The 25,547-nt window shown below is 40.6% G+C and overlaps 2 protein-coding genes across 4 annotated transcripts; one reads left to right on the top strand and one right to left on the bottom strand.

Annotated features, from left to right (window-relative positions):
- Window positions 1–9,075: 9,075 nt before the first annotated feature.
- On the bottom strand, window positions 9,076–17,692 carry LOC131891909 (zinc finger protein rotund-like). 3 transcript variants are annotated; one of them, XM_059241598.1, is made up of 3 exons: window positions 17,288–17,692; window positions 14,730–15,583; window positions 9,076–10,535 (listed from the first exon to the last, which is right to left on the bottom strand). In XM_059241598.1, the coding sequence occupies exons 2-3, from the start codon at window positions 14,857–14,859 to the stop codon at window positions 9,445–9,447; spliced, it is 1,221 nt and encodes a 406-aa protein (XP_059097581.1). In that variant the 5' UTR covers window positions 14,860–15,583; window positions 17,288–17,692; the 3' UTR covers window positions 9,076–9,444. The 3 variants fall into 3 exon arrangements, with proteins under 3 accessions (XP_059097581.1, XP_059097582.1, XP_059097583.1); XM_059241599.1 differs by lacking the exon at window positions 17,288–17,692 and adding an exon at window positions 17,055–17,275; XM_059241600.1 differs by lacking the exon at window positions 17,288–17,692 and adding an exon at window positions 17,081–17,275.
- Window positions 17,693–23,701: 6,009 nt separating this feature from the next.
- LOC131892041 (neuronal membrane glycoprotein M6-a-like) lies at window positions 23,702–25,547 on the top strand. Its single transcript, XM_059241765.1, has 4 exons — window positions 23,702–24,056; window positions 24,209–24,357; window positions 24,776–24,955; window positions 25,265–25,547. Exons 1-4 carry the CDS (start codon window positions 23,848–23,850, stop codon window positions 25,525–25,527), a joined length of 801 nt encoding a protein of 266 aa, XP_059097748.1. The 5' UTR covers window positions 23,702–23,847; the 3' UTR covers window positions 25,528–25,547.

Genomic DNA, 25,547 nt, shown 5'->3' with positions numbered 1-25,547 from the left:
ACTTTCCATTATTTTGGAGGGCCACAATTAATCTTTCATAGAGGAGACCTGCTCAACATCTTTACCTCCATTATCTACGAGTGGCATATTCAAAGGAGTTGACCCGAAGGTCATTGAGCGGAATGACATTCCGTTCAGGGCCATATTATTCTCGGTTACCCAAGAGTAGATTCGATCTAAGTCCTTTGCAAGGCTAGTGGAATCTTGGTCATTCCTACCAGAAACTAACTTTGTATCGTCAGCATAAGAAGAGAGACTGGCAATAATTCTAAGTTTTTGAAGTGGGGCAATGAATATTATAAAAAGGAGAGGCCCTAGGATGGAACCCTGGGGAACACCTGATTTAATATCATGAATGTCACTAAGGGATTCCTCGACCTTTACAATTTGCTTCCTATCCTGAATGAAGCTTCTTATCCAATTGAGAACCTTGCCTTGCCAATGTCATGAAGTTTTTTCAAAAAAGGGCCATGATCTCTATCATCAAAGACCGTGGCAAAATCAAGATGGACAACATCAACTGACTCTTGTCTTTCCAGTCTCTCAATGACCTGCTCTAAATGCTCAAACAGTTTGATAAACGTGCTAAAATGTGCGCGTAATTTGCCTGAAACAACACTGAATATATTAAGAGAATTGTACGAGGGATGTATCTCAGCGAAATACACCCCGTTAGCGTGGCGGAAATCAAAGACTACAATGATTCCAAAACCAGGCAAGGAGAACCACCAAACCACCAAGGTCTACTCAGACGGAATACGCCAAGAAGGTCACTCAAAGCATATTTGCGATCTGTAGGGACGCTTTCCCTTTATAGTCATAGTTTCAACTGTCAAATTTTTGAAATTTGAATTTGAAAAATAAGGCATCCTGCTAGCAGAAGAACTGAACGACATATTTCCCAAGGAAAGGGTTCATGAAAGAAAGGAACAATTAGCACCTAACACTCCTACCTATTCCAAGACCTAAAATCGACTCTGGCCACGTAAATATTTTACGGATGGGTATATAAAAGACGGCAAATGCGGTCCGGGGGTATACATTGAAGGAAAAGGATATGATGATGAAATAGCTGAACGCTTGCCAGACTATTGCACGGTCTTCCAAGCGGAGATACAGGCAATCATCTTGGCAGCAGAACTGATGCAATGTAAAGGAATAAAGAACGAAACCGTATCCTTCTTTGTCGACTCGCAAGCCGCAATCCTAGCTACGACAGGAAGCATAGTAAAGACCAAAACAGTCCTCCCAGCAATTCGAGCACTAGATGCACTTCGGTAATATAATACTGTGTTCCTTAAGTGGGCGAAACCCACAATAGCTTCGCGGAAAACGGTTCCAATCCCCGAAGGTTATATAAAATCCATAATAGACAAGGAGACAAAGAAGAGATGGAATATCGAATGGCAGAATGTCGAAGCCCATAGACAAGCATAACTAACTCTTCTTTCCGTCAATTGATAATTCTAACGCATTGAAATTTTACAATTGAAGCAAATCCGAGTACAGTCAAGCAATAAGGTGGATTACAGGTCATAATGGGTTGCTTTATCACAACAATGAAATTAACCCGGAAATCTTTGAGAGCTACTAAGTGAGGGAATGGAGACTTTACCAATGGGGCGAACACTATTGATGAATAAATCACATTTTAGTATGCGAAATCCTTTTGGTGAGAGCCGACCCGTCTGTTGATGCCAGCTTTATTGCTGGAGATAAACCATGCATTCATGCTGGCTAGTTGAAAGCAATAAACACCTCTCGCACAGAACCACCAGCTCCACACCACCAACCCAATCATCTTCACGATGACCACTTTTCTTGGTCCCTGAAGATTAAATAAACTCTATGTCGCTCAATTGCAGGTCTGAGACATTTCTTTGCTTCAAGTAGTTATAACCAGGGGCTCTTAAGAAAGTAGACGACACGGCTTTTTCTCTCACCGTCAAGTTAGGCCATTATGTTGAATTAAAAAGTAGCTCTAGTTTCAATAAAACATGGTTGATTGTACTTGCTACTGTAGCGAACATAAATGTAGAAATAACCAATTGTATTATGAAAACTCAAAACTCATGTATTTCCCAGTTTGAGTTACCCAATCAAGTAACTAGCAAAACCCGCTTTGTGTACCTCAATCTCCCTCCACTCATCCATTGTAGCTAACGCCATCAAAAAATGAAGGAGATTGAGGTTATATACAAGAATATTCTAACGATATGACATTGGTTACCGCCACAACCCTCACAGTAGTTATGAGTAGGGCCGGTCAAAATTTGCATTTAAATATGGTCCTTATTGACAGCAAATTTGCATGAAAAATCACCTGAATTTGCAGAAAAAATTGCAAATAAACTAGTACTACACTGGCACCGACTCGTCGTGGAGGGCTTTAAATGCTATTTTTGCCATCCCAATCAAGCAATAGACAAAGAAAAATTCTGTCATAATAACTCCAAGGACCATAATTTGAACCTACTTTACCTGGGGAGGAGAAGCTAGCTGTAGTACGGTATTGGTAGAGCATCTGAACTGCGAATCCTGGTTCGATCCCAGGCTAACTAATTTCAAGCTTTTTTGCAATATTTAAATTACAAAATGAGTTGCTGCTCTGACACCTTAAATGAGCAAACCTGTGGCCATTCCTGAGGGTGAGCTAATAATTTATTTTGGTTGTGACATCAAATTGGGAATATCCCTCAATTGGGATGCACATCCTTAGATGGCAGGCAACGTGCGAGAGGTGCCATCTGACGTTTTAAAAAACAAGCAAACCTGGGAGATGATTCTTGCATTGTTCAAGCTGCCTCTCAGACTAATCAGCTGGACGAGCATCTTGTGCATATATCTTTAATATTTCAAGATAAATAGATACCTGAGTTTTGCAACACCATATTGATAATGCCACAGTGAAATTATTATGCAACATTTTTGATATTAAGATTATGTTTTATTACATGTTAGAGATGTTTTCGAGCTTCTTGAAAATGATGGCAGGCCAAGTCTTTTCACATTATTCCCTTTGGAAACATGTTTAGATGTGTCTGACTTTAGATGTTGGACAAACAAAGTTCGTCTCCACCTTTAATACAGTGAATCTCCAAAAATTGCCATGGTCGAGCGACAGACATATTCATTTTTTTTGCTTTGGTTTTTCAAAATGGAAAGATGAAATATATGTCCAGGTGGTAGTTAGTATATCTGTAACCTATTTTGGACTTTTATGTCAAACAAATTGAACAAAAAACTGAGGAAAACTTCAAATTGCACAACTTTCTGCCCAAAATTGACACAAATTTATCTCCAAAATTGAAAATTTCTGCTGAGCCAAAGGGCTGAAACCTGAACCTTCCTCAGCTGTTAGGAAATAACGAAAAAACTAAGACCATTCTGGAGTCTGATAAAGGAACGAGTAATTCTGTTAGTTTTGGGGTCATTACAATAGTACAATTTTAAAATGTAATGGGATTACAGTTCCTTTTTGCAAAAAAGGAACAAATCACTGTAATTTCGTTACTAATGCCCTGCGTAAATATCACCAGCCAATCCTCAATGACAAATAACAATCAAACTTCATCAGCAGAATTGACCGCAAAACTACAAATTTGACGAAAAGACTAGTTTTACCCTTAATTGATAATAAAAATAGTCATGTAAGTCATCAAGTTGTTGATCTTCTGGTCTTTTCATGCAATTTTGTTATCAAACTTTCCAAATCAAAAAGTTTCAATAACAATACTCAAATGATTATATGGACGTTACACGGAGTTTCTAAACCGAGTACATAAGCTCTTAAACTGTTAACATAGAGAAAGTTAGTGTTGCCATTTTGAAATCATTCTTGACCTAACCTGACCTGACCTAACCTAACCTTTTGGTTGCAAGGGCCAGGGGGCGCCTAGGCCGCGGCGCAAGCCTGCGGCAGCTCGGTTTCAATGGTCAGGGGGCGCCTAGGCCGCGGCGCAAGCCTGCGGCAGCTCGGTTGCAAGGGTCAGGGGGCGCCTTGGCCGCGGCCCTGCGGCCGCTCATTTGGAAGGGCCAGGGGGCGCTTAGGCAGTGGCGCAACAAAATGGCAACACTAAGTCTTATGTACTCGTTTTAAAAACTCTGTGTAACGTTTACAAAATGATTATACCCTTAGGAAAAGGGCCTGTACACAGGACGTCAGCGCAGACCGAAGCTTCTTGGTCATCGAGGTAAGTCCATAATCTCAATTGGTCTATGGACAAATCAGGCCAAACTATGCAGTGCATAGATTTAATTTATGACCGAAGTCATGAAAATTCAAACTGAGAAGTACGTTTGCGGTCAATTTTCAGAATGCATAAGATAGAAAAATGATCTAAATATCTCCGATGAAGGCTTGCTGGGGTACCGTATTGGAAGAGCATCCGCTTTCCCATTTGCAAATTTTGGTTCAATCCATGGCAAGCTTCTTTGCGGTATTTAAATTACAGCGAGAGTTGCTGCTTTAGTAGCTTTAATGGGCGAACCTGCGGTCATTCCCGAGGGTGAGGTAATAATGAGGGCTTTCAAGTTGGCGTCATCAGCTGTCCGAAGTTGTCGCCATCTACCGTTCAAAAGGCTGATTTCTTGGAAAGTGGCTAGTTTAGAATTACAAGTTTGGCATCTTTTTGAACGAATTTGGCATTATATTTCATACAATGCGATCGACGAATGGTTAAGCTAACATGTGCTTTCAATTTTACAAGAATTGGACCCTTGCCATTGCAGCCTAGCATTTAACAAAATAGTAGATATTTTCTAGGATTTATGCATTGATTCAGACATGAGGGTCCTCAGGGGGAGCTAGCCCAGACAAAAACAAAACCATCTTTGAAAGACAAGTACCACACATCCTATCAATAATATGATCTCCCTACGTGATCTGTAGATTAAGAGGATTTTAATTTCACTCAAATTTAGATTCTACTTTATTCCGTCAAACTATAACAAGGCTGATTGTTTCAGCAAACAATAACAAAAGGGGTCATTCCTAAAAATGGATTTGTGAATTGCTGCTGGTTTATTCAGATTTAACCTTGAATCAATTTACAAATTTTTAGCTGCTTCCATTGTAGGAAACCTGCAATAGCAGTGAGCATTCCAATTCCTTTCCATAACCCTACTAAATGCAAAAGGCTGATCTGACGTGCAATCTTTTCTTGAAAAAAATTCTAATCCGAATCTGAGTTAGACTCAAAATTGGTGATTCGCTTTCGTTTTTGAGGTCGACAACGTCTTTTCGGATCAAGTTTGTACCTGTACACAGAGGGCATTTTGGCAGGCACGTCAATGAGGAAAGAGCAATTGCGGTAATATTGCGTCTGTTCCAATTTCAACGCCTTTGCTACGGCACTCCCAATGGATCTCAAGGTCCAGATGGCCAGGGGCTCTTCCATGAAACCGTAAGGATGATTGAAGCGCCGGAAAAACGCGCCATCCAGGTATTGTCTATTTTTGGCAACACTGTCCATATATGTTTTGACATAGCTGGCCAGGTTCAAAGTTGGTTGGGTGGCCATTTTGAACGGTACTAAGAAATTGGCACGATCTCCGTCAGATTTGGGATCATAGGATACCCATTACCCTTCTTGGGAGAGCATCACATCACCAACTTGAAGACGATTCAATTGTTGTGGACTGAGTTTGCCAGCCATGATGATGGCTGCAGCTGCCTTCTTGAGTACCCATATAGGGGTGCTGAAGTCCTCATGCGTGAAGAAGTGTTCCAGCTCGGCTTGAGTGAACTTTTTGAGACCCAGGAGCCCTTTGTCCCTATCCTCTGCCCGGTACTGACTGAGCAGTTCGTTCAATCTGCTAAAAGTGTTGACCGATACGCCGAAGATCTGATTGTGGTAGAAATTTAGTCTAGATCGCTTGTTGTCTAAAGTTGAAGATTGACTGTTTTTTTTCGAGCGGAGATACTTTTATTATCGGATGTAGTCATCTTCTTGGGGTGCATTGGATTGGCAGAAAGCAATGAAGGACTGCCATTGGATCTTGTACTCAGATTTGGCGCGTGAGCCATTTTTGGATCCGATATCTTCCACGTCTGCAATTGGAAAAGCGGTCAAGTCCAGTTTTTGCTGCAGGTTACGGATTTCCATGGCTATGGCTGCTCCGTTTGTTGAGGGTCCATTCCGTTGTTCCATGTAGAAGGATCTTCCCCCATGGTACTGATCAGGTTCGGAGAGTCCCAGTCTCTTGGCTACTATTGTTGGGAACTTCCAGAGTCGAGCTTGCTGTAGATTGGCTGATGAGTCCATATCATGCTTTAGAAACTGGCCTTGGATAGGTTGACCTAAGTTGGCCTCCAAGAGAGTCAGGTACTGATCAAGAGCTCGAGATACCGGACCTGGTGGAATTGGAAAAGACACGTCTTCACGCAATCGATACTTAGCCGGCCTTGTGACCTGAACCTTGTAGCCCCCGCTACTAAGCCTCTGGATTTGATTACTCTGCGCCCTGGAAATGGTTCCAACATTGACCTTGGAATAGAAAAGTAAGGCCATGGCGGCCTTGATCAAGACCATCTCAGGATCTTGGAGAACGTCCATGTCGAGGAAAGTCAAAACATTATCTCTAGTTAATTGTTTGACCTTTTTGTTCTTCTTAGCCTCGTCCATGGCCTTCCAACTGAGGATGGCGGTCTTAAGGTTGGGCCAATCCATGAGCGATGATTGGAATTTTCGTTTGTGCATGAGGTTCAAGAGAGAATACTTGCGAAGAATCGAGTTGACACTATCACCTTGAGTCTCCTTCAAGTGCCGAAAATAAGTGGCATAATCTTCCTCACTCTGAGTCTTCTTGCAGCCAAAAAACTTGGCAAACCTCTGCCATTCCTTCCATGCCCTTCTATGATATTCCTTATTCGAGATATCCAGATTTTGGTCGTCTTGATCATCATCAGAGTCCTCCGACAGGTGAACATCTTTCGAATTAACAAAAGCCCGGTCCAGATATCTCTCCGGATTGGATAACTCTAGAACCTCTGCGATCCGTCGAGGAATGTCTCGTAACTCCGTGATACTCATCTCGCTTTTCATGTGAATCTTGTGTGAAAAGGCTCTTATCAATGGTGAATCATCCTCGTTGTTGGGTCGACATGCCCTGCAAGCCACCACATACTTTCGCAATTTGCTAGCCTGACATCCCAAGACGTCATGGTCATCAAAAGGGACCATGAATGTTGAGCCATCGGCTCTGAGGGGATGCTTGATCCGCAATCCCATCTCTGACAACTCCATGTCGCCCCATTTGATGAATTGTAGTTGTGAGCATTTGAGTTGCCCGCAATGAGCCAAGACCGCCACCGCCTTGAAGGTTACCCATTGAGGGGAACGAAGGCTTAAACGCAGAAATCGTTTGATGTCTTCGGATGTGAAATGAAGCACATCGTTTCCAGGTTCATTTCCGTTGCCTTGGTATCTGGATGGCTCCATGGTCTCATCTTTTGTCAACCAATTTCGCTTGAAGGAACTTAGAAAGACCTTGAGAACTTTGGAGTTGGGAATTGTGATCCTTCTGTTATTGTCAGGGTGACAGAAAGTAAGAAACACAGCTGACCAGGGTGACCACAAGGTGAGCTTGAAGAAACCATTCATGATACTGTCAAAGAAAGCTCTTTGATGTATGCATTAATTGGAACGGGGATAAAAGTATTGGTCTTTTTAGGATAAAACGCAAACCATTTTTCCGTTCGTCGTTATCAAATGCTAAAACTCAAAGTCAAGATAAGATAGCTCGTAATTTTACAACAGAAATCATCTTTTTCTTCTTCTTATCAATCGATATACCGTTTGCTGATGTGCATCCCTTGCAATTTTTGGGGCCTGAAATATTGTTTCAAGTATCCTTATACATTTTTTGGGCTGAAATATTGTGACAAATTTCCTTGTAGAGGGACACTGAAGCAATACATTTCTATGGTTTATCATTACATGGACTATGAACAAAAGAATTGAGCAATTAGCAACGTTATGGAACTTGAACTCTTTATTTGGGTTTCGCAATGGATGAAAATGTTTCCCCTTATTTTTTCTGGGTCATACATTCGCCTTCCCGGCTTTACAACTTGAAGAAAAATTGGCAAAAGAGCACCTTGTTTTGCTGGCATTGCAGAGTCATGGCCCCAATTGATTAAAAGTTTTTAATAAATGGCGAGTTTGACATTACGAGACTGTTATTTTGTTTTTGTTGTTCCGGACTTCTTTTCCGTTGCTGGCAAGGGAATCATCAGCACTTCAAAATAGTAAGAACTCGTGCTGGGGCGAGTCCGGCAGAAGATTCGTTTTTTTTTGACGAGTCCGAATTCGAGTCCTTTCTCATTTGACTCGAGTCCGGTCAATTCCTTCAAAATCGATGAAAAGATTTGAGTGCACTCGAACTTGAGTCCGGACTCGTTCCAGCACTAGTAAGAACTGACTTATTTCATTTAGCTATAAATTCATTTAATATTTGATCCACCATCAATTTGGAATTGGTTTAGGGTATTAGGGTATTATTAGGGTATTAGGGATCAGGAATTTTGGTCGAAAACACGCCAAATACGGATAAAACTGAACAGTCGCCAATTATGCACAAAATCTATAGGCACCTTTTGCACATCCTTACTCATTAGTGTTGGCAAGAAACTTCAAATTTTTGGACTGTTTGAACCAAAAACATAACCATTGATTTAGCGAAGTATGGTCTGGTTGAGACATAACACTGAAACGTATGCTATCTAAATTTTGGGAAAAATAATTGTAACAAGTAACGCCATTAAATTTTTTGGCGAGTAACGAATGGATAACGAATTACTTTTTTTGGCCAAAGGAATAGTAAATGTAATCCGTTCCTTTTATTCAGGTATGACTTACGGCCTCCTTGAGATCTATTTTCAGCATTCATCAAAGGATAAAAGGAGAACATGATTGAAATAACAATGTTAAAGAAAATTCATTCATTTTCTATTTTGGCCATTCCCTTCCTCTTCATTCGGCGTCATCTAATGATTAGATTTCAAGTATACAATTGAACTCTCCCATGCCGGACATGTATGAAATGTCAAAGGAAGTAGACTAAAACACTTGGTTTTGATTCTAGATTGTTTTTATTTGCAATAAAAATTGTTTCCTCTAAGAGCATTTAGAGGCACAAAAATCCATATTTTGACTGTAAACCTGACATTTATATGAAAAAAGATGGACTAAAATCTATACATGGATGCGGAAGCAGGCGACCAAAGGCGACACTCTCTTGGGGGAAAAAGCCCATCCATTTTTGCCATTTTTCCCGAGAACAGTCTTGAGTCACATATTTGTATCAAAAACATTGAACACAATCAGTTATAAAAGACGAGGACCGCTCATCCTATCAATAACAAGAGCTCCCAACATGTCCTCTGGATTAAGAGGCCATTCTTCCGACGCTCCAATCATCCATTGCTCACATGGATAGCAGTCAATCGATGGTTATCACAGAGCGTTTATCCGCATATTTTTGCGGGTGATCCTCTTGAAGATGGGCCTCGATATCTCCTTTGGCATCCGAGGTGTATTCGCACAATGGGCATGCCACGGTATGGACCTCCCCCAGGTGGGATGTCCTAATGTGATTCTTCAAGTAGAAGTAGGACGAGGCTTGAAATGGGCAAAGACGGCACTTGAGGGCGTTACTGACATTTTCATCATAGGCCACGTGATCGTCACCCTGACGAAGAGCTGATTCGTTTTCCACTGGGTGAGGGGGACTGGGCAAGGGCGACCGTTCTCGACTTGGAGATCTTTGTGTTTCTAGTTTATGTTGATTTTCGATTTGTTCTTGGTGTTGTTGCTGTTGCTGCTGCTGCTGTTGTTGTTGTTGTTGTTGTTGTTGATGATGGTGATGCTGATGGAGGAGCCGAGCGGACGTGTTCAAATGGGCCACCAATTCCTCTTGACGAACGATCCGGGACTGCTCGATCCGGCTCAACAACTCCTGCCGCCGAAACAGCTCCTCACCTCTGCGGCGCAACAACAATTCCGAGTCCCTTATCACAGAAAAATCCCGAGGCTCCTCTTCTCCACCCGCATTTGGAGAAGGCAAGTACCCGGCCGAAGAGGTTGGCAAGTGGTGTCGGGCAGCTGCTGCAGCTGCCGCAACATTTGCCACGGAATCCCGACTTAGTACCGTGTGGGCCGGGTTCAGGTGCACCAGGTTGTAGTGCATGATCAGCTCAGTGTTATCCTGGCCTTGGAACGGGCATATTCGGCATTCATGGAGTCGTGGCCGGTGAGGGGACGACCGGGAAGTTTGCCGAGATGGGGGTTCGGCCTCTTTGGGGTCCGGGGATGCGCCATTAGGATGGGACGGGGCTCCAGGGGGCCCGGAACTAAGACCTCCACCGTTAAGATTGCTAGGTCGGGCAAAGGCTGTGGCAATCTCGAGGTGATGCGACACGCTCAAGTGGCTATTTAGATTGAGTAATGATGCGGTGATGTACCCACAGATTGGACACTCTTTGGTCTTGCCTGTCCGGAGATGAACCGAGTTCACATGCCGCGTCAGAGCTCCTGTAAGACGTAAGCGGAGAAAATTCGTTAGAAAAACAGTATCGGTAATTTGTCAAATTGCCAATTATGGTCAACCAAAGGAAAGTTTAATCTGTTCTCTGTCATAGCAGAGCCATTCTTTTCTAACTGAACATTGCATGGCAAACCAAAAGTGTCTAATTGAACTGATCTCATCTACCAATTGCATTGCATAACCGCAACAAATACGGAACTACTGTATTGATGCAAAGCGTTGTTGAGATCCCATTTGCAAGGCTCTTTTTGATCAAGAGGGAGATGGTTGTCAAAGACAACAAGTGTAAGGTTGGATCAATATTCATGGTGTAATGAACGGATACATTGAATGCGTGGTTGTTGTTGCTGGAGGGCAATCTTTGTCTGACGTAACCCGTTCTCAGTTACGTGTCCTTGAAGGCAATGCACACAGGATGTATTTAATGCATTCAAAATGATCGTCATGACTAGGTTGATGGTGTTGTGGGTGAACAACAGTGCCAACGAGACCCCTTAAACTCACGCACGTTATTTTGGGACTCAACTAATGGTGCACACGTTAGGCTTAAAAAAAAGGTTCTAAAGCCAACATTTATTTTACAAGAAAGATGTTTAACACTTCAGCTAGTTTTTTGCGTTAAAAAATGTTGCATAGCATCCCCTGCAAAACTTAACTTCACGGTGCAAGTCATTTTCCACAGTGAAGATGAGTTATGATCCCTTATGATCGGGTGTAGCTGTAGGAATGTGCGTTTAGAGTGCAATCCCTGAAGATATCGCGATTTGACTGCAGCTGCTTTCGGGTGCAATTGCAGTTCTTTGTGTTGATATACTCCTGGTTTTTGTTGAGTGCGGCCTTGAGATGGCAGATTTAATGATGTATTTAAACTCCTTGTGGCTGCTTCCTTCGCAGGCCAACAAACCCAACAGTATCCCTCATTTTGTAATGGGATATATATTTGGGACTGGCAATTATGTAATTGGTCTTTCATCCAGTTAAGTGACACCTTTAAAAAAAACATTAAGACTTTTGGCAAGACTAAATATCAAAATTGGCTTGCTAAAATACGTGTAACTGCGCAAATGCGGCTTGAAAGTTCACGTCTGTGAATGGCGTGGTTTGGTATGGTGGATAGCAACATAGCTTGCACTTTAACCATATCCTTGCCAAAATGCATTCTTGCAAAAAATGCATCTCCCTCCATTCCAAGCCAAGTACGACGGAGTCCTGCAAGCTCTTTATGTATCAGAGTATAGCTAAACGTGAAGAAATGCAATCAAAAAGCAGCCCGAATCAGAAATCCTCACTTGCAGATTTGCGGTGGGAAAAGCCAACTTTTGGATGACTAATAACAAGTTCTAAGTAACCGTTGGGATGGAAAATTCTTTTTTTGTGAACTGATGAAATATCTGACCAACGTAGTGAATGAAGGTATGCTCAAGGATGAGCTTGAATTCAAAACTATTTCAAAGCAATGAAGAGCCTATTTGTACCCATTGTGATAATATCAAAACAGAAAAATAATAAAGAATGACCCAAACTCCTCTCCTATCACATATACCAATATTTTACCAAAAAAAGGAAAAAAAAACCGTAATGGGAAGAAGTTGCGTTACTCTTTGCCAGCGAATATCATTTCTTTCGAATATGAAGAGCTTTCAAAGTCTAACCAGTCATGGCTGGTGTTTCAGCTTCAACAGGCAGGACTCCAGTCTATGATGTGCTGACTGCCGAGAGATGCATATCCGTGGAACTAAGTTTATGCATTGGTTGGAAAGACTCACAAAGACAGGGGAACAGGCAATAGGGAGACAGAGAGAGGGAAGGCCACGTTGCAAAGGTGATTCTCAATTCCGAAAACTCTTTAAATAGTTCGGGTTGGGTTCTCCGTTGGATTCGAAGAAAATCGATTCAATTCTTGGCTCATGTAATCAAAGAGGGTCTGTGATGGGTGTATATGATTTAAATCTGTAGGGGTGGACACAAATTTCTGGATATACTCATACATTTGAAGGCGAACTTGATCACTAAAAGGAGCACTTAACGATCTAAACAGTTTTTTCACAAAGATGGTGTGTTTTGGAGGAAATTCCAAAATCTTTGTAATTTCAGGGTCGAAATGACAAGAATACCTATAAAATGCATTTCAGGACCATCAAAATGGCAAAAAGAGATGAAACATTCGTGACCAAAATTGGTATACACTGTGAAGACACTAAATAGATATCCGCCAAATTAGTGAAATTACTAAACTTTCCATTTATTATAGTATCAAGAATGATATAGTTGTGTTGAAAAAACGATATATTCTCACAAAAGATTATAAGCCGAGTTCTTCAAATGGGTTTGGGAATTTTAGAGACAACATATTTATGGGGAGTGATCCAGACACATGAAGCAACTTTGGTCCAATGAACATCTAGGGCACTTTGTAGTCGATAAAAAATCACTTTGATCTTGATAGTGAGTTTCAATGTCTGCAACATCCGAAGAAACAGAATGCAATTGGTTGTGTTTTTGTTTTCATGTCCTAAACAATTATTTTCAATTAAAACAGTTGACCAATTCCAATTTGTGATTTCGAACTTAAAACGACTCAAATCGCTATCTCTCTCACTTTACAGGAAAAAAATCCTGCAAAAAGCCATGATTTGATCAGATCCTTGACAATCTTGTCATTCCTAGCTTATCCATTCAATCTTGTTCTGAATTACTGAGAATTGTTCAAAAGGAAACCTTTAGAGAACCACTTCTTTTTGCGGGCTCCTCATACTTGGAATATAATCACCTGTAGGGCAAGAGCAAAATGGCCTAAAATCCCTTAAATGCATAAGTATATTGAACAAAGGATGTGTATATCCATCATACAGTATCTAGCAGAAATGCCGTTGGCTTTTGAGAAATGCTAATGAAGAGCTGAGAGGGGCCAAAGAGGTCGGAAATGGTGCTCAATCCAGGTCAATGAACAATAAGCAACCGTTCCATGTTCATTTGACTGTTCCTTCTGAATGTGTGCACACAAAAGGTATCTATCTCACTCACACATGAGCAAATCAAAGCCGAGCCCTCTTGTTTATATTCTCTAAAATGGATCATAATAGAGCCCAATTAAACATTGAGTGTGGAATGGAACAACAAATGTAGAATATTCCTATGTTTGTTATTGCTTTTCCAGGTGTCTACAACAACAGGCCATGTGTTTCTTTTGGGATCCTTATTTGAGGGATGAATTTAGGAATCCAACTAACCATTTCTATTTGGCCAAATACAGAAGAGAACAGAAGTTGATTTTTCAATTAAAGATGTTAGCAATGGACAAGATTATTTTGCCCTCATTTTGATAAACTGTTACAGAAAGTGTTGTTTTACTTGATTAATGTCAAAAGGATGATTAGGGATTAGTATTGTTTTACATCCGACGTAATCGTCGGCTTGAAGACACTTGTGTGTTCGCGTAACTGCACTTTTACGTGTGATTTTATCCAAAATATAATACAAAGTACTCAGCAGAGTCATTTACATCCTTCTCTACCAAATGGTACCTTTACAAATCAACGACAATGTTTCAATATCTTACTTGATTGGGACAATGGGTAAACTGGTGCTCGCTTCCGATACAAAAGTTGGAATTTGCACTGAAGCACGTTTGCAATTTCGACATTAAAGTGAGACTATTCAAGTAAAAATGAAGATGTATATGTAAATGACAGGGACAACTAAGAATACTACTTCCAATCAGAAATGGCATTTTTTTCAAAATAAAACCGTTTTTAGTATGCTCTACCAAGACCTTTTTTTTACAAAAAATGTTCTGAAGGTCATTCATTCAAAACTTGCAAACAAAAAGTTGGATTTGAGAAACACGAATCAAGTTTTGAGAATAGTTTGCCTCAAAATTGAACGCCTTTAGAGTCTCATCAGAATAATTAGCCAAATGTTTAAGTCTAAAAATATCAAGCCATAGAAACAAGTTGCAACAAGATCAGAATTGCTTTACAGATAGCTTTGCATTATTTGCACATCCCTAGCCCTCCAACTGATTGTCGATGTTAGGGAACATGCCGATCCCTTCCATTATAAATACCAAAGCAAAGAGGCGACAGGACCCTCATAACTTAAACAAAGCAAAACGATCAATGACCTCGCTCGATGTCCAAACGTAAAACGCACGGGCCGAAAGTTATCCCAAATAAACTCACCTTTGTAGGCCGTTTTGAAGTGGCAAAGTCTGCACATGAACTCCTTGTCCTTAAAGTGGACATTGTTGAGGTGGAAGGAGAGGTTGCCTTTGGAGAAGGCCTGGAAGTCGCACAAGCAACACGAGATCATGGTCGTCGCTCTCACTGCATTGGACAACCTTCAACAATGGATGATGATGATCAAGATGAGGAGGAGAGGGCGGAGGAGATTTCTGCCAATTTGGCCGCCACACTGTTTTTGCACGCAGGTGAACGGTTTCACAGCGAATTTTTGCATCCAGACACTGCAGCGACTGCATCCACTCCAACAATAATTGTCTGGCAGACGCGATCCGGCCAAATTCGCATGCCTCGTTTTTGCACCGTCTGAGTCTGGAAGAGACAGAGGTTTCACTCCGGCCAATGACCTAGGTACCAAAGATCTCTTGGCAGTCTCTGGAGGAAGAAGACCTTTTCGCTTGCGGGCGACAACCACCCAAGTATCCGGATCCGAGGTTGGACTCGAACTGGCAAACCAGAAGAAAAGTTGCAAAGGTACCGTTAGCACTGGAGACGCTAGCCCGACTGCAAAAATGCATCCCGTTTTGCACAATTCGCAACTGCGTCGGGTTTGACTGGCGGGCGTGCAATTTTTTTTTTCTTCTTTCGTTTTCGCTAGGCCCTCCTGCTCAGTGGTTGCAGTTGAAGTTTTGCACTCCTTCTCGGTGTGCCGAGCGTGCGAGCGATGGTTTTGCACATTCAGAGCCACAGGTTCTGCCTCACCATCCTTTTGGGCAGGGTGGATTGCATTCAAAATTTGCAATGGTTGGAGTTCCAGAAGGAAGAGGAGGAGTAGGGCTCCTTTGTTTGAAGCGCTGCAGAGACAGAAACAGAGGGAGAACATTTCAACTTGAGACACTTGCTTTAATGTACCCAGATAGAGATAGGCACTGGCAAATTTTGACCATTCTGACAGTATACACTTGAGTCATTGAAACAACGACTGATTGATGACGTCACAACAAAAACCACTTTTGCGATGCAATTTGTTGTTCAGCTCTATTTGCACTTGCGCATGCAAGTAATCGTTACTCCGACATGTATTGCACATTAACAAATATTATATCTACTCTTCGGACGGAAAAGGCCAATTTTTCACTCTTACACCTTTTAAATGATGTTTTGGAAGCCTTGTCATTTTGATAAATTGTAATCTATTCTAGTTCCGTTTTTCTTGCTCTCATTGTTTTAAATGTGGGGCAGTACTCTCAAAATACATTGTGGTTCCTTCATTTTTCCAAGCAAGCTTCAATCACCTTATAAAAATGGTTTTGAGGATAGTATCTGTTCATATTTGGATCCAACAGAATCTAGTTGATAAGGTATGTCTGAGCAGTTGCATCATTTTTTAATAATCTTCAAAGCTGGCAATTTCGTGGATTATGCTGCATTGAAAAAAAGTGCATTGACATCGGTTGAAATTATCCATTCAACCTGACTAAAGTATAATGCAAGGCGGTCAAAAGGATAAGATTATTAAAAATAGGAAAAATACTGATGCCGTGGGAAAAGAGAATCAATTTAAAATCATTAAATTGAAAATGAATGGCATGAGCTAACCAAGGCTTTGGACCCAATTTTGAATAATAAAATTCCTCAAAAAGCTCCTTTATCTTATAGAAAAGCACTAAAAAGTAAGTTTTGATAGAGCAAATCAAGTCGCTTCAATGTTCAGATGCTTTAAAAGGTTTTTGAAAACTTAATTACAAACTGACATCACTCATTTTAAAGCCAATTGAACAAGATACATCCCGTATGTTCTCCTCTTTTGCCTAACCTTGCTTGGTATGGTGCTTCTTCAAAGAAGAAATAATCAGCAGTGGACGAGAAAATAAGCAATGCTGTCCGAATAGGTTGGCACTTTAAGACAATTATCCGAATCAGGCGCATTCACCTCTGTAGTGAAAACTGAAAATAGCAGTCTGGTTTGGAAAGTACCTTCAGATCTTGACCAGTTGAAAGAAGACTTGTTCTGCCGGGATTTAATCAGAAAAAGTTAATTTAAAAGAGAGTAATAATCGATTTGGTTGCTGATTGATAAACTTTTCACGTCAAAAATATTTAGTCTCCAGGTTTCCTTGTGAACTTGACGAGATGCTCGATAATCTAATGAAGAATTGAGACATTTGTTCTCAAAACCTGATGTGGGTCAGTGGGACACTAAAAGCTCACGAAGACCTCAAGATTTAACCTCTGAGTCGATATATCTGGCATTCTGAGTATTGTATAATATCTAGGTCAAGTGAGAGAACGGCCGGGAACAACGATTGGAACACATATCCTTACTTTCGTGGATCAAGAATAAGGCTCACATGAATCTTTAGTAGGACAATCGAGTGTCACACTTTTTGATGAGGGGTTTGGGGCCAGTCCTTGTTATTATCATTTGTTCACTGAGTTTTTGTTTACTTTTGAACACAATGCCTCTGTGACACACTTTTTACCCTTGTCAGTCAGAGGGGGAACGCGAGGGGGGAGTTTAGAAACAAGGCCACTGAGAATATTATGCACATCCACACCTTGGATCAGGGTTCTTCAAGTCGCTGAAGGAGTCACCTTGGCAGCCAAAAGCATTGGCACACAACCAACCAATGGAGGAGGATGCACTTCTACGAGGATCTCGGCCAGAAAACTTCCTTCTTTTCAGGCCTGAGTTCCCTAGTTTCTGCACTCCATCTGGGACCTGACAGGGCCAGTCGCGGGAATAAGACGAGCGACAAGGGCCAATGGATGCATTTCCAGCCCCCCGTTCGCCCCAAAACGAAGGCCAAATCGCAAAGGACTGCCACCTACTGCTGGGATTATGCACTGCATCAGCAGCGCCACATACAATTTGTGCACTCCATGCAGTTTTTTCAGAGAGTGAGCACTGAGCATAAACCAGCTTAGAGGAGGCTCACTCACTACCACAACATGATTGGCCTACCCTCTTTGCAAGTTGCAAGGCAAAGCGCCAAAAGGAACGCCGGCCCAAAGCAAGTGCGTTCTGAGAGTGAGCCATGAGCGGCGAGCTGGCGCGCTTGAATGAAGTCTGTTCGCGAGCAACTCATCACAGACATGCAATGTGGAAGAGCAGTTTCTTGACAGAAAGAAGTGCTCGTGATCTTTATGGTGCTTTTTGTGCATCTTAAAGAAGGATGATCATAGGGGGTCAAAGTTCCTCTTGAATGCTGTACCATAAAATTCAGTTGCGTTACCTTCATTGTTGCCCAGAGTCTACTAAATCATAGTTTTCTTTTTTTTTTGACACAGACTTCCTCTTTACTATTGTGAATGAGTTGTTAGAAATGAAATATGTCATATTTCTTACTGACAATTTTATATTCGATTAAGAATTGATCCAACAGTCAGCAGTTGGAGGGTCTAGTTAGCCCATGATCAGGAATTTTGGTCAAGAGCTTGTTCAAGTCTGACTTAAAATATTTTATTGGATCCAAACCTACTTATTCACTTTGATTATTAGGGGGCGGCATACCCACATTCATATTGCAGCAAATACTTTCATTAGTGTTTTTATTTGTTTTGTACCCTGCTTTTGGCTAACAAATAAGTTTTGGCATTTACAACATCAATCTTATTGATGCATATTACTCATCAATTATTCTAAGCTTCTTATGATCGAACAAAACAACATTATGCATAACTTACAAATGAAAGCGGATGTGAAAAAAAATCCCCGGGACGAAAGTTCACCATATATTATCTAAGTAAGTACGCAATATATTTTACATCCATGCGCACTAAGCAGTCATAGGAGTGCACGCAGACGTTGGATAAGTTCTCATGCTTTGCTGGAACAGCTGGCAATTTTAGTCATTGAGCACACGGCGAAACGACTGCAAAAGTGAAGGAGGCAAAAGAGGGCACCAAAGATACGTCATCCACGCACTAAGCGCTGAAATAGGAGATATCAAGGCATGCAAGTGGTGTTTGCGCCTGTATTTCTTTTACATGCACCCCTTTCGGTGGAAAAGAATGTCAACAGCTGACCAGAGCAAGAGCGGCAACAAGATTAGGGAGCAGCTTTGTTGCACAAAATTGAAAGCAGCTTGAAGCAGTTGAGAGCAATTTCTAAATCTTTGCATGGGAGCTCATTTCCCAATTCTAACTAAGGTTAATATGGGTTTGTCAAGCAATTTACATTTCTAAGTTGGTGTCTTCAATTTCCGAAGCTATCGCCATCTACTGTTCAAAGGGCCGGTCCCTTGAAAAGTGGCTCATTTAAGAATACAAATTGGGCGTCACGTTGAACGGATGTGGCATTCAAGTCAAATCAGTGTGATCAAGGAATGGTTAAGCTAACAACTGTTTTCACTTGTTTAAGGTTTAGACCTGTGGCAATGATGCATTCAACAAATAAATGGGCTTTGTCTTAGTTTTATGTATTGATTCCGACATTAGGGTCCTCAGGGGGAGCTAGCCTGGAGAAAAGGGGAGAGTAGACGCCCTAAATATGTTTTGGCTTCTTTCCTCTTTGAAAGCCCTGCCTTGCTTGCCTTTTTAGATTCAACTAGCCACTTTCTATAACCCAGAGCTTGACTCTTAGATGGCAGCACAATAGCTATCAGAAAAGCGCCATGGCGACTGGACTACAGATTTCTTTTCTTGAAACCATAAATTGCGAAGGAAATTTGGCATCATAGTCATGGCAACTGCGATTTAGATAGCTTTCATAGGTAAATATTTGATTTTTCTCTGTGTACCATTATATTTGAAACGAAAATTTGCCTCATAAGTGATAAAAAGTTCAGCTGTTCTTGTTGAAGAACGAGCACAGTTTCTCCCTTTCTATGTGTACTTCTAGGTCTATGAAAAAAAAGAAGCTTGCAAGGCCCCTTTGTACTTATGCTGTTGTTTTTGTCAGGGTGGCTGCCGATATAAGAGGCCAAAAATGGTTGAGCAGGCACACATTTTGCCAGCCTTGACTCCATTTTTCCCCCATGTTCGTCTTTTCTCTCCAAAATATGGAAGTAAAAGTACGGTTTAAAGACGGTTGAATTATCTCCGGGTCACCCTGAGAAGAGAAGGTCTATTTCGGCGGCTGTCAATGCAATCGTGTCAAGGCTGTTGGAAAAGGGGACAAATGAGGGGGGTTCCTTCCTCACAAGAGAGGGAAATGTGACTTAAGTAGCACAAGGGAGATCCAAGAAGCAGAAAGAGGACAAGGATCAAAAGAGGAAGGAAGAGAGAAAGGGAAGCTTGAATAGCGACGATTCCAAAAGTGTCCTCATGAGTGAGGGAGGAAAAAGGCCTTCTGGGGGGAGGAGGGCTCATTCAGTCAGGGGTTGGAAAACCAGTTTTACACGCACAAACAGAAGCACATCAATGAAATGAAACCGATGGGACGAAGCATTTGGGATTGAGGTGACTGGCCTTGAAAATATTTGGCGCTTTACAGAGTTTGCAAAAAAGTATTGGGAATACCAGGTGGTTCAAAATTCACTGGATCAAATCTGCCATTTTACTGCAATATTTCTTGACCCTCACTTGTTCCTGGTTTGAAAAATGGAAACGTTTTCATAATGAAGTTTCAGCGTTCGCTCACACTCTACGTTAGCCAAAAACTATTATTAACAGGTTACTTCGAAACGTCATTCTCAAAAAGTATGATCTCAGGTTGAAAAACTTGATATACAAACTTGAATATTTAAGTACTGGGGAAACGTTTTAAACGGAGTCAAGGATTCTTTGCCAAACATCAGGAATTCATCTCCATTACTTGACACAATTTCGCAGGTAAACTTTCATATGTTTCGAAGTCTCGGTATTCAAAAGCAAAAATATTATTTTACATTAAATATGTAAAAGTACAAAAGTTAATATATTCCTTTGGTGGCGTGAAAACCCGTAGAATTTTTTTTATTTTCATTTAAAACCAAGAAAGTTACAAATAATTCAAGCCTTTTTTGAAGTGTTTTCCAATACCGACCAACTTCATTTCGATAAGTCAAAATTGATTTACCATGATTTGTTCGTAATGATCCCTTGAATCCCTGAATTGATCTAAAAATGTCAAACAAGGTATGTTGAGAGACGAGGGCAATTTAACTCGTTTCAGTTTGCAGACGCTAAAGATCGAGATACTTTTAACGCAACCTGTCATTTCCGTTCATAAAAGCTTTTCATTTGGATCTTGAAGTATATTCCGAGATCTTTAAAGAACATTATTGAAAAAAAAACAGAAAGGGGCTGGCAATATTTTTCACTGGGATATGTTGCAACCAAGTCGATGGTTTCGTCGGCTATTTGTTGCCTCCGCTTGTAATCCTGCACGAATCTTTTTTTAAAGTATCATTTATCACTTGATTGCATCAATAGCATAAACGTGTAGCGATGCTCCTGCTCCTGTGTTACATGTTTGCTCTCTCTCATTCCAAGTTAACTTGGAATGATATTTACGAAATAAAATCATTTTAACACTAGTACTTGATTACGGGCTTTAAACGTAACCCATATTTGGGCTTTTCGTCAAAATAAAATAAAATTTATGCGTAGATTCTACCAAAATAAGTGCTATTGCTCAAAGCTTACATTATAGTTTGACTTCGAAATGACTGGCTTTTGTTTCTTTTGATTAAGAAAAATTGTTCCAGGGTAAATTGACACAGAAAAAGTCGACACACCGGAGAACTCGACACAGGAAGACTCAAAACATTGAAAAACTCGACTCATCTGAAAACTCTACTCGTTGAAAAATTCAATACATCAGAAAACTCAATACTTTTGATAACTCGACATATAAAAGGGCACAACGTATCAAAAGACGCAACAGATCAGAAAAACATGACTGCTCCGAACCATTTGCTAACGTCTGTAAATGAAAATAGAGATGGGGTATCCTTACTTAAGATCCATATAATTCTGCTATGAAAAGTATAAAGTGCATTAGTCAAACCTTAAAGAAGTCCTTAAAGAGTTTGGAACTGGAATTTCATATTTGTGGCGTTTTTAGGTGGATCGAGTTTTCCAGTGCATCCAATTTTCATTTTTTTCCGTTGTGTCGAGTTACCCTGGAATCGCAGCAGATATAGATAGATATATTGTGATGCTTTTAAGTAAAAAACTGAGTAGTTTTGATGCTCACGTGTAGCCTCAGCCAAAATATGGAAATTAAAATGGTCTTTTTTTGGTGACAGAAAAAAATGCATATAAATGACTGAATTTTGCTCAAATTAGAGCAAATGAATTTGCCAAAATACAAACACATATTAACCAATATTTAAGAAAAAAGTTTGTTGTTATGGGCTTTGGTACATTTTTCATATCGTATCTAATAAAAGGAAATCTAGCAATTGACAATCAAATCTTCCATTTCTAATTGCAATGGGAAAAGGACTCGTAATTTACACGATGAAAAGTCTCCCTACATTTGAAACAGTGTATCACGGAAAGGTAAAAGACATACGTAGCCATAAAAGATGACTGAATGAGATGTTTATGTCTTCAGTTGATATCATAGCTGGAACTTCTTTGCATCTTCGTACCAAGAAGAAGTCTACGAAGAATGAGGAAACTTGGAATTCCTCGAAATTCTCCACTGAGATCGATCCAGATTCATGAAAGTGATATTTTATATTTCCATCTTTTAACAAATGCTCCAAATAAAGTTATAAGTTTAGTACCAAGACTAGCCAATTATAACCATTGGCGTTCTTGTAATTCAAAAGTAAGAGAGTCAAGGGGAGTTAATTTTAATTTCCACAGCAAGTGTCAAATCAGGATTTTTTTGGCAGTTATGCATGACACAAAATCATCAATATATTTAATAGATTGCTTTGATAACGGTCGTCACATTAGAATAAATTGTAGCTCACATCTATTAAAACAAAGAGGCGCTTATTTTCACTACATAAAACGGCAAAGTAATCAATTTACCATTCATCCAGAAAAAATGACACAAAAAAGGTTTTGTAACTGTTGCCTCAGCTTTTTCAAAAGTGTCTCTAAATAATTTTGAAATGTTCACGCTTGGCTTCTGGACCACAATATGCTTAAATAATGATTATCGTGCATTGGGCATTATTTGAAGCTTTGGAACCCAGCGAAAAAACTTCGTAGTTGTAAAATTATTTATATGTATATAATTATATGTAGTATGAAATACTTTGTAATACACCTCAAAGCATTGAAGGCTGTACTTTTCTCTTTTCAAAATTGCTTTTGATCTTTGCAAATATTGCCGAAAAGAAATCATGGACGGCTTTCGTCTACAATTCTTGAGATTTTAGGACACAGATCTTTAAGATCAGAAGTAAAAGAGTATGGCGTATTTTTGGGAACAAAACAATAATATGTTTTCAACAAGGTTCCCTAATTTCAAAAGGTGCCTCTCAAGTGGGTCTCATAGATACATAATCTTAAGGTACCAACATCGGCTACATTATTGATGTTTACAATTCTGTTTAGGTATATTGTAGTAGGTAGATAAAGGAAAAGAGAAAATGCTTCACTTTCAGCTTTGTCTCCAATATCTTGGCAATCAAGGTTTAGGTGAGGGCACATACAGTAAAAAGACCACCAGAACCAAATTCAAACCCAACTACCAATGCCAACCAAGCAAAATATGACCCAGAGCATATTTAGTGCATTGAAATCTATACAAAGTTGAATATCCATAAAGAAAAGATGTACGTGTATGTAAATATATCGAATTTTTTTTTTGCAGAAATGAGTAGTCCTAAGCGTTCAAAATGTGTGTAATTCATTCTTTCATCCGCATTAATGGTACATCCAAGGTTTTGCCGAAACGACAGGATCATGCCTAATGAATCGAACGATATGCTTAGACTTTGTGATACAGACCAGTAGTTCTATAGCAGAGATAACGCAATCACTGGAGCGCAGCCCTCCACTAGAAAATCATACCTGGCCGCAGCAACTCAGAAGGGGCGCCCTGTCCAGTTCACCCAGGTAGTGGTGTGTGGTGTTGATTTGAACGGAGGAAAAAGGCTCTTTGTCGATTGTTGTTGGAAATCAGGTTTCCTGGAGGCCTATCCCACCCTCCGTTGTGTTCAGGATTGTAAGCCATGTCTTCTCCGGCGGAAAATTGACGTTTTCCGGCCGCAGATACCAGTGAGTCATGGGTTCGGGTCAGAAATCCATGAGTTCCTCGTATGAGGACGAGGATTGCTGCTCCAAATGCATTACCAGGATCCCCTATGCCACCTTGATTGCCCTTATCTTGAATTGGGTGGGGGTGGGCGTGTTCTGCACAACCCTTTACCGAGGGGTCAACCTGACGTTGAGGCTCACGCAAGATGTCTTTCAGTTGGACAAAGGACTTGGATGGTAAGAATGATTGATTTCATATCTTAACTTGCGAGCAGTGTTTGGGCATAAATGGGACGTTCAGTAACGTGAAAATAAATCAAACTGGATCTCACTTGATTGTGGCAAAATGAAATTGAAACCAATGAATTACACAATTGCCAATTTTCTAGGATTGAACCAACTCAACTGACCTTCATCATCCTGGCCGCTTCCATGGCTGCCCTGGCCCTGATGATTCTAGTGGTGGCCATTTTGGCCACTGGAGCCACACGACATCACGTTTATCGCTCTGATGTTGGCCGAGCTGGTGGACGGATTGGTTAGTGCCATTTAAAGCTGGGTGAAAAACATTGATCATCCGCTGCAAATTGAACTCATAATGGAGTCAAAAAATGGAAGAATGTATATCTTGACTGGTCAAACTTAAGAATTTCGCAACGCCTTAAAATCTGTCTCACGGAACCTTGTTCCGACGATTTATTTCTCGTACTTGTTGTGGTTTTTGGGTCGTACATGGGTCGTACATTCGCCTTCACAACTTTTAAAGATTTCGTGAGGCGTTAGTCTCAGTTATCTTCGAAACTCTTGAGTTTGACAAGTCAACAGTGGAGTAGAGAATATTGACGTCAAATACTTTGAAGAAAGTCACCAGGTCGGTGCTCTCAGGCATCCCCTGCTCCAACGAAGGAAAATCCCATACGTCCAACCAACATGACATTTTTCTGTTCCCTTTTCAGCTACTATGATGTTCATTTTCATAACGTACCTGCTCTTGTTTGCGTGGATCATCGTGTTTGCCTGTTGTATAGTCATGACTATTTTCTATACACTCAGTTGGGGAGTGTGTAACACCGATGAGATCGGATGGGACGATGGGATCATTGACTTTTATCCCTACCATTTTCTATTCCCTCAGGGTAACTAAAGCAATTTTCGTTTCCAGGCTAGCACCGTAAATAACTGAAGACTTGGCAAACCTGATTGAGAACGAATTTGCAATGTAAATCTGTGATAGAAACATCTGACTCGATAGTGGGTTGATATAGCAGAACTATAAATCAGCAGTCCACCAAATATTGATTCATCGGAAAAATTGATCATTGAAATCACCAACGAGAAATTAAAGTCAATTTGTTGGATTGTTATTATCATTATTTGTTCCCAGAGATCGGGCCAAACGCCATAAACAATCATTCCCATTCAGCCCACTTTCATATCAATTTCAGGTACTCAAAGAGAGCACATGGAAGTGAAAGGCCCCAAAGAGATCAAGGCCTTTTGTAAAGACTATGTGGAGCGTGCCGAGGTCATGTTCATCATGGCAACCCTGTCTTGTGTCCTGGTGATCCTCAGTCTGGTGCATTTCCTCATGGCATTATCCGCCAATTATGCACACATTCGGGGTCATGATAAATTCACAGAGTTGCAAGAAATGCACGATCTTCAAAGCGAGACCATGACCTTAACGGAACGGGTCTTATACAAATAGATTGAAAGATAAGGAGAAGA

This window comes from Tigriopus californicus, chromosome 12, assembly GCF_007210705.1.
Source record: "Tigriopus californicus strain San Diego chromosome 12, Tcal_SD_v2.1, whole genome shotgun sequence".
In the NCBI taxonomy this organism is placed as follows: Eukaryota; Metazoa; Arthropoda; class Copepoda; order Harpacticoida; family Harpacticidae; genus Tigriopus; species Tigriopus californicus.
This window is presented reverse-complemented; position numbering and strand designations above follow the sequence as displayed.